The 16,930-nt window shown below is 33.4% G+C and overlaps 2 protein-coding genes across 2 annotated transcripts; one reads left to right on the top strand and one right to left on the bottom strand.

Annotated features, from left to right (window-relative positions):
* The first annotated feature begins 3,454 nt into the window (after positions 1-3,454).
* Positions 3,455-8,683, top strand: LOC120185329 (5-methyltetrahydropteroyltriglutamate--homocysteine methyltransferase). The gene is made up of 12 exons (XM_039189577.1): positions 3,455-3,589; positions 4,845-5,197; positions 5,288-5,375; positions 5,969-6,096; positions 6,183-6,574; positions 6,699-6,862; positions 6,936-7,016; positions 7,157-7,323; positions 7,409-7,514; positions 7,613-7,863; positions 7,953-8,154; positions 8,262-8,683. Exons 2-12 carry the CDS (start codon positions 4,848-4,850, stop codon positions 8,628-8,630), a joined length of 2,298 nt encoding a protein of 765 aa, XP_039045508.1. The 5' UTR covers positions 3,455-3,589; positions 4,845-4,847; the 3' UTR covers positions 8,631-8,683.
* Positions 8,684-12,296: 3,613 nt separating this feature from the next.
* Positions 12,297-13,909, bottom strand: LOC120185315 (3-oxo-5-alpha-steroid 4-dehydrogenase 2-like). Its single transcript, XM_039189568.1, has 2 exons — positions 13,520-13,909; positions 12,297-12,860 (listed from the first exon to the last, which is right to left on the bottom strand). The coding sequence occupies exons 1-2, from the start codon at positions 13,844-13,846 to the stop codon at positions 12,387-12,389; spliced, it is 801 nt and encodes a 266-aa protein (XP_039045499.1). The 5' UTR covers positions 13,847-13,909; the 3' UTR covers positions 12,297-12,386.
* Between the last annotated feature and the right edge of the window lie 3,021 nt (positions 13,910-16,930).

Here is a 16,930-nt window from a genome sequence, read left to right on the forward strand (position 1 = left end):
ATTTTATATGCAGAAAATAAATTTAAGAAGAGAAAGAAAAATGAAATTCAAACTTTTGGGGCTGCCATCCTCTATGGTCAAAATATCCTAACATAACGAGTCCTGAACCATCTAATCCTACAAGAGTAGGTTTTCTTTTTAAATTTTCGGGTTCGGGTCAAAATATAAAGTTATATAATATAAAATTTCTGGATGAGGTAAGATTAAGTTTAAGATAAAAAATCACTGACTCGATTCAATCTGACATAAATTATGAATTTATCTTTTTATATATATAATGTAGTTACGATTTTGAGATTTTTTATAATGTTAAAATATGTTCTTTAATTGTTAAAAATATAGTTACATGTTATAAAATTTATTATTTTAATAGTAAAAAAATATGATAAATGATTATAAATATATTATTATAAAATATATTATTTAAATTATTTTAAAATATTAATATATTCGGATCGATTAGGTCGAGTTGAGATTTTAATTTAAAATTAGAGGAGTTTGGGGCCAAAAAAAAAAAAACTAGCGATTATTAGGACGCGACGAGACAGGACATGATTAAGTATAAGTAATGTACAAAAAGACCGGCCTACCCGACCCCGTGTACATTCCTACCTCAATCAATATGAATTTCATCATGTGATTAAACCAATTCCAAAATCTAACCCCTACTAAATAAGGGATGGATCCAGGGCAGAAGGGGTGGTCGTTCCTTAAAATTTTTATAATTTTATATGTTTTAGATTTTTTTAGATTTTCTATTAAAATTTTATTATGCCCTTTAAAATTTTATAAATACACTTACCCTTAAAATCTTATAAAATATTACATTTGTCCATGTATTAAACCAGTAACATACTTGTACTAAACTGTTACCCAAGCGAATTTGTGAAGCCCATGCAGGCAGGAGCATCTTTGATAATGCGAATTTGACTTTCGCGTTATGAATTTGACTTTTGTGTTGCGAATTTGACTTCTGTGTTGCGATTTACAAATTCGCGTTGCGAATTTGACTTTCGCATTGCGAATTTGAAATTTCGTATTGCGAATTTGACTTTTGTATTGCGAATTTGACTATTGCGTTGCGAATTTGACTTTTGTGTTGCGAAGTTAACTATCGCGTTGCGAATTTGACTTCTGTGTTGCGATTTACAGATTCACGTTGCGATTTACAGATTCGCGTTGCGATTTACAGATTCGCGTTGCGAAATTGGAAACTGAGTTGCGAAATTGGAGTTCGCGTTGCGAATTTGTTGGTCATTTTGGAAAATCCAAAAAAAGTTTGTTAAAATCGTATATTATAAGGCATTTTCGGTCACTGATGTTATTTTTTCTTATAAAAACGACATTTTTTTGGGTTGAACTTCTGTTTCTAAGGTTTTACCTTGATTAATTTAGATCGCACACCTAATTTTGGTGGATAAGTCTCCCAACATAGATTTTCTGCATACACAAATATTCGAACTCGAAACATTAATTAAACAATATCAAAATACTTACCACTTAAACCAACCATGTTGGTTCAACTAAGCTTTTTTTTATTCAAATATCACCCCTCAGAAAATTAATATCCATTTTGACATTTTTTTTCTAATTAATCTCTCAATTAATACCTTTTCTTAATTAATATCTATGTAAAAGGTATTACCTTCAACAATAGTTCATTGACTTGAGATTGCTAGAGACTAAAGATAACAATGACATCAATTGGTTTATTGAGAATTATCCGACGAAAATTCTCAAATTTGATATATACAAAATTAATACACTAATCCAAAAGTATAAAATTATTATTTTACCTAGTTTTATAATTTCTATAATTTTTCATAATTTTATATATTTTTAAAATATATAAAACTATTTTTATAATTTAAACTCCATATAACATCACCGAGACAATTAATTAAACACCTACATCTTGATTACAGTTGTCATTATTGTAAAGGATTATGCTCACCACATCAAACATTAATGGAAGACTTAAATTGATTAAATTTTTGGATAAAATACATAAATAGTCCTTCAATTCAATTATGGGTGCCGCTTTGATGAGTTCCACGATTAATAAAAGTTATAAAATAATCATCTGATTATTCATATGTTATAAACTTATCATTTTTCATTAAAAAAATTGACGACAGTCTGAACTGGATGTTAACTTACTAATTAAGGTATGGTAAAATCTTATCACATAATCTCTAACAACTATCATATCTCAATCGACATGTTAACATCCAGCTCAGAAAACTGTTATTTTTTTACAAAACATGACGAGTTTAGAATATATGAATAGTCAGAAAACCATTTTATAATTTTTAATAGTCGAGGGACTCAATGAAATAACATCATATAATCGAAAAATCATTTATAACTTTTAATAATTAAGATACTCAATAAAATAACACCATATAATCAAGGGATCATTTGTATATTTTACCCTAAATAAGTTTGGTAGGAAGAGTTGTTTTTACGGTTAAGCCTAACAATTATAATAAACAAATATTTTGACACGTAAAATTATAGAAAATGATGCTCTACCTCAGACACCAAGCCATTCACCAACCCCGAAACAATACCACGCACCTCTTAAATAATCCGCGCGTTCGCCTAAACTCGCAACATACAAGAAAAGGGTAAACTACATATTTAATCATCTATCTATTCTTCTATTTATGTTTTGATTACCCAACTATTTGTTTTTTAAATAAATACCTAATGTTACGTTTAACCTAGGCATAATGTCAACAGCCTCCAACATTTATCAAAATGTTCATTCTGGTCCATATTCTTTTTTTGGAGCATTTTAGCCCCTAACGTTTTACTTTGGGGCAAAAGGCTCTATCTATAAATGAAAACCATTAGTTATCACATAATTAACACTCTAAAATGCGAGTTTTTTTAACCTAAGATAAAAGGTTGAGGGTTAAAATGTACTAAAAAAAGAATAAGGGACAAAGTGATTATTATGTCAATTGTTAAGGGCCATTTTGCCCTAAAATAAAATATTGAGGGCCAAAATGTTTCAAAAAATAAAATAAGGAACAAAATAACCATTTTGATAAACGTTGGAAGTTAATTTTGACATTATGCCTTTAATCTAGTGGCTAAACGTCTGTTCCCAATGTGAGAAGTTTAGGATTTTATCTTCTTGAGCATAAGTTCAATATTTCTTTCATTTTATTTTCATAGGTGATAACATGTGTTATCATCTAATTAGTTAAATAAAATTATTTAAAAAATATAATTAAATTATTGGTGATAAGAGAGAAATGATGTGAACATTATAAAATATTAAAAAATAAATTAATTTTATAAAGACAGATAATTAAAATAGAAACAAAATGTAAAATCAAATATGCTTATAAAAAGAAATAATAGTTAAGTGACTGAAACAGAAATAAATAATACATAAGTGACTGAATACGTAGTTTACCCAAAGAAAAGAAAATGAGATCTGGTGGTAGGCAGTGTAGCCAGTAGCCACCATTTTGGTTATAAATAGGCAACACCTCCATTACCACAAGCCGTGCCGCTTCTTCCTCTGCATCTATATCTCTATATCCTGTCTCCCATTCTACCTCCGTTCACCGCGGTAATGTTCGGTTCCTCCTCTCATTACTCTCCTTCACTCAAACCTTCTATCTTCGTTTATCGTCAATTAATTTAACTTTTTCATTCCTTTTCAACTATCGTATTTATCTTCCTTTCTGGGTCTTCTCTTAAATGATCTAAACTTCTCAAAAGTTTTAATTTTCTTTTTTCTCTCTTTCACCTAGATCTACTGGTTAGTGTCAGCATTTCCATTTTTCCTATTGGTTTTCTTTGTGGATTTTCATTAATATGATTTGAACTTTTCATTTTTAACTTGGTTTCAGATTTGCTTGCAAGTGTCAGCATTTCGTCTCTGCCTGTTGATTTTCTTTCTGGGTTTTCATTTTTATGAATCAAAACGATTCTATTTACAACTTGGGTTTGTCGTTTTTTTCTCTTTTGCTAATATCTGCTAGAAAGTGTAAGCTTTGGTCAGGCTTTCTTTGAATATATATTCAACAATTTCAGTTTTCTTCCTGTGTATTTGATAGTTATTCAAGTGATTCTATGTTATTCTAATGAGATCTGTCTGTTAGAATTAGCATTTGATAAATTTCTTTTGGCTTATATTTGTAGTCTGTTTATGATAGCTAGCAATTTGTTAAATCCAATCTGTTGAGGTTTTAAAAGTTATAGATCTTGGGTGTTAAATAAGTTAACTCTATTTGATATATTGGATTTGGATACAAAGATATAAATGACCTCTGTATCTTAGATTTACATATTTATGTAAGATATAAATCCAATAATTGGTTTCTAGCTGTTGGTCTAAAGTTTAAGATAGTGTTAATTTGTCTTAAAAACTTTTAGATCTGCCTTTTTATATATTAATTTGTTATTTATATATGGGTGTTTTTATATCTGGCTCTCGAGAATTCCTAGATTAATGTTTGCCAATTCAGATCTTGAGTTTTTTGTTTCACTAAATACCGTAAGATCCCTTTCTAGTGAGTTGCCAAACTTAAAGATATGTGGTTTTTTCTAAATTATTTTTGAAGCAAAGATTTTGCTTTCATATGCACATGTGTTGGTTACATAATCTTAAACTAGGGAAGTACATGGTTTTTCTTTTAGGTAATAACTTCTGAAAACATGAATTCAGATAAGCTTTTGACTGAGTCCATATAAATTACAGATGCATCATGGATCTTAGCTTTGATTCTGACGATTTTCAGTTTAGGAATATAGGATATGTAAAGTTGTTATATGTTGTATTGGATTGTATATAATAAAGCTAGATTTACCTGCTATTTCAGAAAATGGCCTCACACATTGTTGGGTATCCCCGCATGGGACCCAAGAGAGAGCTTAAGTTTGCTCTGGAATCTTTCTGGGATCAGAAGAGCAGCGCCGAGGATTTGCAAAAGGTTGCAGCTGGTCTCAGGTCATCCATCTGGAAACAAATGGCTGATGCTGGGATCAAGTACATTCCCAGCAACACTTTCTCTTACTATGACCAAGTGCTCGATGCCACAGCAATGCTCGGTGCTGTACCTCCTAGATATGGCTGGAAAGGTGGCGAGATTGGATTCGACACTTACTTCTCCATGGCCAGAGGAAATGCCTCCGTGCCTGCCATGGAAATGACCAAGTGGTTTGACACCAACTAGTAAGTTGCCATTCTTGGTCATGCTGCTTTGTCGTGCATGCTGAGTTTTCTGAAACTGACTCTTATATTCTGTACAATGTGTCGTTTCAGCCACTTCATTGTTCCTGAGTTGGGACCCGATGTTAATTTCTCTTATGCATCTCACAAGGCAGTGGATGAGTATAAGGAAGCTAAGGCGGTATGTTCTTTGGGTCTAATTTTTCTCTATATCATCACAGTATAGATTGTTTTCTGTTACTAGTACTTAATGCTAGCAGCTCAGTTAGGAATTAGAGGTAAGGTATCTCATGTTAAGATCCTGCAAGTATAGAAGTTACCTGAAATTTGGGAAATGAGATACAGGCATGAGTATCTTTCATGACAGAGAAGATTTTGATGGAAATTGTTGGACTTATAAGTTCTTATAAAATGAAAAATCATAATGTCCCAAACATGATTTCAAGGCTTTGGACGTAAATAAATATCTTTTAGCATATGGTAACTTTTAATTAATGCCTTATGACATATGGTCAACTGGATACAAGGGACCAATTTCATGTTTGAGCAATATTATGACTATGATTGTATATGAATAATAGTTTATATCTCCCTGTAATTGTATTTTTATACAACCCATTTTTTAAGAATCCCTCGAGTGAGATTGGTTGAGTACTAATTAGGCCTACTTAATCATGGTGCTCCACTTTTATCGTATTTTCTATTCTCTTCTTATTTGTTGTTCTTAGTCGTATTCTGAAACATGAATGCTGATTCACTGTCCCAAATATGCAGCTTGGAGTCAACACCGTGCCAGTCCTTATTGGCCCTGTCTCATACTTGTTGCTGTCTAAACCTGCAAAGGGTGTTGAGAAGACCTTTTCTCTTCTCTCTCTCCTCCCCAAAATCCTCCCTATCTACAAGTAAGAATTGGTTTTCTTTTCAATCTATTTACACGCATACAAACAGCTGCTTCAATTTGCCATTGTAACATTGAATCTCTCTGCAGGGAAGTGATATCTGAGCTTAAGGCTGCTGGTGCTTCCTGGATTCAGTTTGATGAACCCACCCTTGTCTTGGACCTTGAAGCTCATCAATTGCAAGCATTCAGTGCTGCTTATGCTGATTTGGAATCTACTCTCTCTGGTTTGAATGTTCTGATCGAGTCATACTTTGCGGATCTTACTTCTGATGCATACAAGACCCTCATTAAGTTGAAGGGTGTCACTGCTTATGGTTTGGATTTGGTGCGTGGGACCAAAACCATTGACTTGATCAAGAGTAATTTCCCCAAGGGCAAGTTCTTCTTTGCTGGAGTTGTTGATGGAAGGAACATTTGGGCCAATGATCTTGCTTCTTCTCTTAGCACCTTGCAGGCGCTTGAGGCTGTTGTTGGCAAAGGTATTCTATTTCAATTTCGCATTTTTATAGTGGTTGTAGAAATGTAATCATATGGAGACAAGAAAATATTACAGTTGTTTTATTTGCTGTAGACTAATATCTTTGACTCCTTTGTGATGTACAGAAAACCTTGTGGTATCCACCTCCTGCTCACTTCTCCACACCGCTGTTGATCTAGTAAATGAGACCAAGCTCGACGATGAAATCAAATCCTGGCTTGCCTTCGCTGCCCAGAAAGTTGTCGAGGTCAATGCCCTTGCCAAGGCATTGGGTGGCCAGAAGGATGAGGTATTTATCATAATTTTCCGCCTTTCTTAAGATATAGACAACACCATATAACTTGTTCTTCATCTATTTTTAGGCCTTCTTCGCTTCCAATGCTGCCGCTCAGGCTTCAAGGAAGTCCTCCCCAAGAGTGACCAATGAGGCTGTTCAAAAGGCTGTAAGTGTTGCAATAAATTAAAATTCTGTTTTTCTTCTTACGGGATTTTCTGTTTTTCTTCTTACGGGTGGCTATTCTGCAGCAATCTGTTTCATCATTGAAATCTTTATTTGCTTACCATATTTTACTGTTATTCTCAGGCTGCTGCTTTGAAGGGTTCTGACCACCGCCGTGTAACAAATGTAAGTGATAGGCTGGATGCCCAACAGAAAAAGCTTAATCTGCCAATCCTCCCCACCACAACCATTGGGTCCTTTCCTCAAACCTTGGAACTCAGGAGAGTACGTCGTGAATTCAAGGCTAACAAGTGAGTTGATCCTGATTTTTTCCCTTATATTTCTTATATGTCAATATCACCATTCTTTTAATTATTACTGTCTCATTCCCTTTAGGATCTCCGAGGACGATTATGTAAAAGCCATCAAGGAGGAAATTAAGAAGGTTGTCGAACTTCAGGAAGAACTTGACATTGATGTCCTTGTTCATGGAGAACCTGAGGTGAGTATTCTGCTTTGCTTTGGCCATTTCCAGTAATTGGGAGATACATCTATGGATAGTACTCTGCAAGAACCCTAATGTTGCAGTAAATGGTGCAGAGAAACGATATGGTTGAGTACTTTGGTGAACAGTTGTCTGGTTTTGCTTTCACTGTTAATGGGTGGGTGCAATCATATGGATCTCGCTGTGTCAAGCCACCAATCATCTACGGTGATGTTAGCCGCCCCAAACCAATGACTGTTTTCTGGTCATCAGCTGCCCAAAGCATGACTAAACGCCCAATGAAGGGAATGCTTACCGGCCCTGTTACCATCCTCAACTGGTCATTTGTCCGAAATGATCAGCCCAGGTATGATGTGAAATTCTGCACTTCTATCTGCGGATTTTGCTTTGCAACATGAAAATATTTTGACATTCCACAATTGCCAAATTTTCCAGATTCGAAACTTGCTACCAGATTGCCTTGGCTATCAAGGACGAAGTCGAGGATCTTGAGAAGGCTGGTATCAATGTAATTCAAATCGACGAGGCTGCATTGCGAGAGGGATTGCCCCTTAGGAAATCCGAGCACGCCTTCTACCTCAAATGGGCTGTCCACTCCTTTAGGATCACTAACGTCGGCGTCAAGGATACCACCCAGGTTTTATCTTGCTTATTTCTTCTTGCCTCTCATAACTTCCTTATACATGAACTCTCTCAGATCACCATAATTCTCATTGGTATTGCATTTAAAAAATCTTGCTACAGATTCACACCCACATGTGTTATTCCAACTTCAATGATATCATCCACTCAATTATTGACATGGATGCTGATGTGATCACCATCGAGAACTCTCGTTCCGACGAGAAGCTCCTATCGGTCTTCCGTGAAGGAGTCAAGTACGGTGCTGGAATCGGCCCTGGTGTCTATGATATCCACTCTCCCAGAATACCATCAACCGAAGAGATTGCAGACAGGATTAACAAGATGCTCGCTGTGCTCGAGAGCAACATCTTGTGGGTTAACCCCGACTGTGGGCTTAAGACTCGCAAGTATGCTGAGGTGAAACCGGCCCTCAACAATATGGTTGCTGCGGCCAAGCTGCTCCGCCTCCAACTTGCCAGTGCCAAGTGAGAGATTGGAGATCCTTAGTCCTCCATGAAATAGGGGGGGGGGGGAATGAAAAATGAAAGAAATTTCCGTCTTACCATTTGAATAACTGATTTATTAGGCATAATATGGGTTTGAAGCCAATTGATTTCCTACTTTCTTTTCTATCTAAACATCTTGTATTTTGGGATATATTACAAAGAGTTTGCTTCTTCCTATTTACTGCGTACTGCATTTTATAGATTGAGATAGAGGATATCTTACTGAAAGTATTCTCAAATAAATAAACTCATTAAAGTATTGTCCAACACTATGTTAGGATTGAAAGCAACTCTAGAAAAAAAGGGTGGAGAAGTCTAAGGGAATGCTTCTTCCATCAACAGTTTTGTTTTTGTTTATAGTGTGTTTTTTCTTTAGATTTTTCTGTTTTAGTTGTTTTTAGACAGTGTCAGGCCTTTACTTGGTTGAGGGTTGGTGGACAGGGTTGAGCGATGAGCACCTTTAGATGAGACTCTAGTCCAAATCAAACTTGACGGTGACTTCAAATTAGATGATGCGACCATTGCAAAATTTGTACTGATTAATCAACGACCAACAAACATATATGTTAAAAAAGTGTCATCCTTGAGCAAACCATGTTTGACAGCAACGATGGAGTTCCGTAGGACAACAAACATTTATTTCACTACATACGTTTTACCTTTTTTGAGGGTAAATTATCGAATTGGATACTTTTTTTCATATATGTACACTTTCATTCAATTTAAAAGCAGTTATATTTCGGTCACTTAAATTATTGATTTATTAAACTTCAATAATTTATGTTGTCGATTGTTATATTTTGATCAACGAGTCATTAATTTTCGTTAGTTTAGTGATGATGTGACACATTAGTTAAAAAGGTTTAATTTTTTATACGACCCGTGAACTCTAGATGAAATATCATTTTTGACCCCTAAACTTTAGATACAATTTCAATTTAACTCCTGAATTCAACCAAAGTCTCTCATCACCAACCACCTCTCACCATTGTCATCGCCGATCATCATCGATTGGCATCAACTGTCATTTTCACTGACTATTAGATCCCAGAATTTCTAGTTCATCCTTTTGACCTCATAAACGTGAATACAATATATATTTCATCGAAAAATATCCGGAACTCAACAAAGTTATAAAATAATATTATAATTTATAAATATTAAAAATTTATAATTAATATTATAAACATAAGAAAAACTATAAACAAAAACTTCATGGATTTAATTATGATATAGATTTAAGTGTTGGTATACTTATTTTTAAAGGAATGTTAATGATAAATTTATTATTGTGATGTAATTTTAAAGGAAGTCTCTAAGCTAAATTTTGATCAAATTTAAGAGTTAAATTGATATTTTATCCAAAGTTAAGGTTCAAAATGATATTTTATTTAAAGTTATAGATCAAATTGGTATTCTATCTAAAGTTTAGGGTCAAATTAAAGAACAGAAATCCTCTGCCCCTATTTATGCCGCTGTTTGTGCCCCACCAATATTTTCTTTACACATTTCATTTTTGTTTTTCATGGTAAAATTCATACAATCTTCTAAGAAAGATTTACTTTCTTATTTTATTTCACCTTCTATCTTCAATCCCAAGGACATGGGGATCTCATTCCCGCTGCAAGGATTCAGGCAACAACGCACGGAGCTGATTCACTTTCTGTAATTATCACGAATACAGCAAATGCAAAGAAAACCCAAAATACAACTAAGCAACCAACTAAGAAGAATACACAAAATAACATCTCTAAGAGAAAGGAAAGGGATTGTGAAGACGGTTAAGTAGAAGGCATGCCGCATGGAAGTCCCATGAGTTTATTACTTGAGGGAAAAAATGATTAAGAGAATCCCACCTTGACATTAAGAGAACACTGTCAATGGCAGAATAAAAGAAGAGAAAATGAACAAAGGAGGGAGCTTGGTTGGATGTTTGAGTTTGGAGTTTAAACTTAAAATGTTGGTTATGGGGATGGTTTTTTTGGGAGTTAAAGCGAAGTACAGAACCTTTGAGGTGTTTGATTAGTTCTTAATTGGTTGGGTTCAATATCCATATTATGTCAAGGTGGATGTTCTTTTCATTAACAAAGCAGACCATGCTTCTCACTATGTGGGGGATCCAGAATTTTACTTAATGGGATTGAAGGTAGAAGATGAAATAAAATAAGAAAGCAAATCTTTTTTAGAAGATTGCATGAGTTTTGCCATGAAAAACAAAAATGACACGTGTAAATAAAATATTGGTGGTGCGCAAACAGAAGCATAAATAGGGGCAGAGGATTTCTGTTCCAAATTAAAACTTAACTCCTTTTAACTATTTCATGTCATTAAACTAGTATGAACTATGTCACAACCCGAATTTAGGATTATTTTATGTCTTGCAAAGTTTGAGGACCAAAATAAATTTTGAGGAGAATTTTAAATTTTTTTCCTAAACCTTGAGAGGTTTGGGGAATTATTGGTGATTAGCCAATCCTTTAACCCCAAACCTAGGTATAAATACCACCAGGACAGTGGGAGGGTTTTCGGGACCATGTACAAATTCTTATAAATCCAATTACCAACTAGTTCATTCCTTGATAATCCCAATAAATGCATGGTGATATGGTAGAGTTAATTGAGTTGTATTACATAGCATTCACATGTGTGTGACATTTCATAAATATTATACGACTATTGTGTTGAATATTGTGTGATGTTTTTAAATGTTGTTGTTTGGTTCTTAATGATTGACCTACACTTAGAGGACACAATGAGCTTTATAGCTCATCCTTTAGTTCTTTTCTCTTTTCATTTTCTCGTGATTGATAGGGTCGTTCTAATACTTAGAGGATCGAATAGTGATATTATATTATTATACATGGTATGATTATTTTCAGATTGTTTTCATGTTTTACACTTTTATCACATTTGATGTTTGGTTATGTATTTGGACATTATATATGTGGGTATTTTGGATTATGTTTTGGCATGCACTAATTTACAAATATATAAATTTATTATTATTATTATTATTATTATTATTATTTATTCTATAATTCATAAAGACTACGTAATTATGAATTTCTAAAAGCGAGACTTCTGAGAATTGATTGTAACGTCTAGGTCGCGTTTAGGGAGTTATAAATTAACTGATCAATGATCAAAATATAATAATTGATAATATAATTAACCAAAATATAAGAATCGATAAGGTAGATAACTGAAACATATTTTTTAAAATTTTAATAAGTAAAAATATACAAATATTAAAAAAAAAAAAACCCATCAATCCTGTTGTTAATCGTTCTATTTTTTATGGTTTATCCCATATTTTCATTTATTTTATAAGGACTATTATTTTTGGTTACCCTCCCTGTTTCTAAAGGTTTTATCTTGATTAATTCAAACCAATTCATACCGCACACTTGACTTTAATAGATGAATCTTTTAATAAATATTTTTTGTATACACTAAAGCTAAAACTCAAATTCAATATCTACTTAAATGATATCAAATTGCTTATTACTTGAACTAATCCTTTAATTTTGTAAGGATTATTTTAATGCTATGAATCCAGCTATATTCGTTTCAAAAGCAAATCTATTATATATAAAAATTAAAACGATTCGGCATTTGACGACAAATATTCGAATGTATGTCCAATAATAATTATAGCATCATCTTCTTCATCCCTACTCAAAGGCTGAGGACTGGATATAACTTCAGATACATAAACAACATTCCTCAACCTACAGAATTAAAACAAAAATGGAATCATGGACTTAACATTCCTGGGAAAATCTTTAAACTTTGAAAGGTACCATCTCCTGGATGCATAACTTCTACCCAGCAAGTAACAAGTAGTTGCCATGGCATATGCAAATGAAAACAAAGTCTGTGAAATGAAAGCAAATCCCCAGAAAATTAAAACCTCAAACAAGTAGTGAGGGAAAACCACAACTCCAAACAAACCCCCCTTTGGAATCTTATATTCCTTGTTGGGACCTTCGGTTCTCAGTTTGGAGAGAAGAAGATGATGGTAGAAATTGCCAGAGATTCCCAGGAAAAACAAAAGGATCCCTGGGGTTTTCAAATCAATTGCAGGCTCCGGTAGTCCGATCGTTAAGTGTTGGTTAAAGATCATGAGTGCAGTGGAAATGAAATAGCTTGAGAGTATTATAATCATTGTGTCGATGCCCATTTCACCACTGTATTTATGAACAAAACACGACTGCAAGGAGAAAAAAAATATACACAAATAGTATTGGCTATATAGAATTATTTTATTGAGTTTTCGACTATTAAGAGTTATAAAATAATTTTTTTACTATAAGATGATATTTTGTTTAGTCTTTCAATTATTATAAATTATAAAATAGTCATTTGACTATTTATGTATTTCAAAATCGTTCTTTTACATTAAAATATTGACGGTCATCTAAAATGAACATTAACTTACTATTTAAGCCATAATAGAATCACGTTCTAATGATATTTTAAGCATATTTACTGACACTATCATTAGTTTCAAGTAATGATTCAATGTCATAATATTTTAAGTAACGACTATACGACATAATGTAAATGGCGAATAGATCTACAAAATACTACTCAAATGATTATAAAATCGGATTTTATCATATTTCAATCAACAACACGAATTTAAAATATAAATTAAGTGACAATTTTATCTTTTAATAATTAGAGATTCAACTAACAATATTATATAACTAGGAGATCATTTTATGATTTTCAATAGTCGAAAACTCGTTAAAACAAAGTTTTGTAATCAAGATATTTATGTACTTTACCATAAAAAGAAACGTAATTCAAGTTTCGTTGTTCTTCGAGCTTGATTTATGAATTATAAAAGAGACTTAAATTACGTACCTCGAGAACTCGTTTGAAGAAATGGATGGAAATGGCGGATTTGAGCAACAAAAACCTGAGATTCTCTTCTGGGAAAATCGCAAACGAAGAAATCCCAGCAAGAAAAGCGGGTGTATAAAGCGTGGCCATGGCGATTCTACTCGGAAGTGTAAACTTGCTCGATTTTTCTGAATCGGAAGCATTTGAACGGATGTTGAAAAACTTGGAATATTCAGCATTTTTGCCTCTAAATTCCGATAACCCAGCACTCGCCAGTGCCGTGAAAGATGCTAGAGACGTTGCAGTGACGAACAGAGACGGTGGGAATAGAAATTTCAACAACGCCATTGTTTTCTCCACAATTTCTTTGCTTGGTTAAATCTTATAATTTAAGAGAAAAAGTTGTATGCATTTTGGATGAATTGCAACCAAAACTTTTGGCATCGGATTCAATAAGTGGGTGTGGAATGTCCACCGAGGAATTTGGTTGAATGAATGGTAATGCTGGTTGGTATTAGGGATGAGAGTTTGATCGAATCGAATTAAAAATTTTCGAGTTATTTGAATTAACGAGTCTTATTTTATAATTCAAAGTTGACTAGAAAATTTTCGAGTCGGGTTGAATTTATAAAATTTGAGTCAAATTTTTGAATTTCTATTTAAATTTAATTGTAAATATTTATAATATTATGATATTATTTGGTTCCAATTTAAATAGATTTTATAACCATATACAATACTGTCGCAACCGTCTTTCGGTTGCGCCCCCGGAATTGGGCTTCGACTTAGGTAAATGGATTGGAGTCGCCACCGATCATTTATTTAAAACAAATGGGTTGATCGGATACCCTAGTTCTTACCTGGTCTGCGTCTTACCAGAAATATGTCGGGTTCGGGAGTCGGTTACGGTCAAGGAAAGATTAGCACCCTTGAACCGCCCTTTCGGTACCAATTAATTTGTCGGTTGTCTTTAATTGCGAAAATTGAAAATTTAAATTGAAATTTAAAAATTCGGTTCGAATTACTTACCTTTGATCGATTGGAATTACTACTAAAAAATATGTTAGATAAAATAAATGGAAAAAGTATAAAAAAGAAAGGAAAAATATTAGTATAATAATAATAATATAATTAAAGAAAATAGATAAAAAAAATATAAAAAAAAATAATAATAACAAAAGGTGAAAAAATATTAGTATAATAATAATAATAATATAATTAAAGAAAATAGATAAAAAAATATAAAAAAATAATAATAACAAAAGGTTAGATTCTAAAAAATGTTAAATTTCAAAGAAAAAAAAATGTAGTAATAAAATAAATTAACACAAATGAAAATGAAAAAAAGTGAAAAAGAATGAGAAAAAAACAAGAAATGTGGGGGACTCAATGATAATTAAACTAAACGTAAAACAGTGACCAAAATAAAATAATTGAAAACATTATAACCAAATTCAAAAATTAACAATGATAACTCACTGTACAATAACATGACTAAATTAAAAATATTAAAATATCAGTACTCGAACGAAAACAAATCAACATTCAATGGTTAAAATGAAATATTACAAAGGATAGAATCATTTTCAGAAAAATGACCTATAACCCAAGCCCATGAATTTTTCATTGAAAATGATGTTGCCAAATGTTCACGTTTATCGAATAAAACTTAAAAAAATGGAATTTAATTACCATATTATAAAAATATATAATACTAAAAACTAAACAAAACTGGAAGTAAATATAAGATTAAAGAATTTCTATTTTAAAAGAAAAGAAAGAGAGGAATGAGAAAAGTGAATCCCACGTGTTCCCTTTTGGCCTTCTTTTACATTAAAAATAATAAAATCAAGGTATTTGAAAATTGAAACATAGGGTTCTTGAACCATATTTGACTTCAACGCCATATTTACCAAACAGAGAGAGTGTTCTCTAGTAAAACCCATCTTCTGGGATCCTCTTGGATTCATCATCGGGGGCTCAAATGCACAGGAAATGGAGCACCAAGGCTCTCCTTGCCACCGAATCTCGTCGAACAGTGTAAGTAAACTTGAAATCCCATTTATTTTTTTTTTTACGTTAGACATAAACAAAGGAGAAAATACCTTCAGAAAATAGTCTCCTTTTTTATTCTTGCTGTCAGATTCTTTCTCTGTTTCTTTTCCTTTTCTCCCTCGATTTCTCTCCTGGATTTTTGCTTCGGTTTGCTCTCCCGAATTGCTTCTGTGTTTTTCCTTCGAATGACTCTTTCTTTTATTTCCTTTTCGAAAAACACTTTACAAATGCCTTGATTGCTCGTATATCTCTCTAAGTGTTTCGTGTGATTTTTTTGTGGCTTTGTGTGTGTAATCGTGTTTCTTTCGCCTCCCCCGTTTGTGCTCAGTTTACATCAATTTATAAGTAAAAAAATCCTATTTTTAGGCTATATTGAGCGTTTGATTCCGAGTATAACACTGATGCTTGTTGTTTGTGCGTGCGCCGGGGGTTGCGGGACTGTTGGAGGAGAGTGACGTGCGGCCGTGAAACACGGAGAGGAAGGCGTGAGGCGTGAGACTCTCGGCCATGGGTGATGACTCCATGCGGCGCTGGTGAGCAGATGGGGCTAGGGTTTCCAACCAACCCTAATCTAAATCGGGTTATAGGGTCGGGGTGCACTGTTAGGTTGTATTTTTTATTCGTATTTGGGCCTAAGGCCTGATCCTGTAAATAAAATAATAAATAAATTAGTATATAATATAATCAATCATATATTATATATAATATATTTTATAATAAAATGATTATGGATGAAAAATGTGTGTCTACAGCTGCCCCTCTTTGTCCTTTTTTATGGAACGAAAAATAAGACAAAGATAAAAAGACACAAATTTTCGTTCAGTGGAGTTGAAGAATAACTCCCTGTCGACTTAGGTCGTAGATGGCTCCTCCGTTGTGAAGTCCAGTCTATCTTGAAATGATATGGAATTGAAACCGTAGTTCGAAATTTAAATCGAGATGCGACTTCTCGTTGCCCAAACATAGTCAACCTTGGTTATCTTCTTGGTTTAAAGATCTTGGCTAAAAATTCGAATGGGAAGCAATTCATTGACCAAATCATGTGGTAGATAGTCTCTCGAGCTGAACGAAATCGAACTCGAAAGGTCTTTGTCGACAGATGGCTTTTCTCGACTTAAGCTATGCTGTCGGAAAGCGATTTTTTTTTGTCACTAAGGCACGGTTAACCCAGGTGTTCTTCTTGACTTTGAAAACCTTGATTGCAGCCGGACAGTAGTGTGATTGAGGTATCGTTGAGCTGAATAGAGTCGAACTCGACAATTTTATCGACAAATAGCCCTTCTTGCCTTGAGCTATGTTGTAAATGATATGACCTCGAAGTTGAGTGTAATCGAACTCGGGGGTCTTTGGCAGATAGCCCTTCTCGACTTAAGCTAT

The sequence above is a fragment of the Hibiscus syriacus genome, unplaced genomic scaffold (assembly GCF_006381635.1).
Source record: "Hibiscus syriacus cultivar Baekdansim isolate YM2019G1 unplaced genomic scaffold, ASM638163v2 tig00113096_pilon, whole genome shotgun sequence".
NCBI classification, from domain to species: Eukaryota; Viridiplantae; Streptophyta; class Magnoliopsida; order Malvales; family Malvaceae; genus Hibiscus; species Hibiscus syriacus.

Excerpts from the sequence above, each read along its gene's own strand:
- LOC120185329 (XM_039189577.1), top strand. The coding sequence starts at position 4,848 with ATGGCCTCACACATTGTTGGGTATCCCCGCATGGGACCCAAGAGAGAG. Across the intron at positions 5,198-5,287 it reads AAGTGGTTTGACACCAACTA|CCACTTCATTGTTCCTGAGT; the intron begins GTAAGTTGCCAT and ends GTGTCGTTTCAG. Across the intron at positions 7,864-7,952 it reads GTCCGAAATGATCAGCCCAG|ATTCGAAACTTGCTACCAGA; the intron begins GTATGATGTGAA and ends CAAATTTTCCAG.
- LOC120185315 (XM_039189568.1), bottom strand. The coding sequence starts at position 13,846 with ATGGCGTTGTTGAAATTTCTATTCCCACCGTCTCTGTTCGTCACTGCA. Across the intron at positions 12,861-13,519 it reads TCTTCAAACGAGTTCTCGAG|TCGTGTTTTGTTCATAAATA; the intron begins GTACGTAATTTA and ends TTCTCCTTGCAG.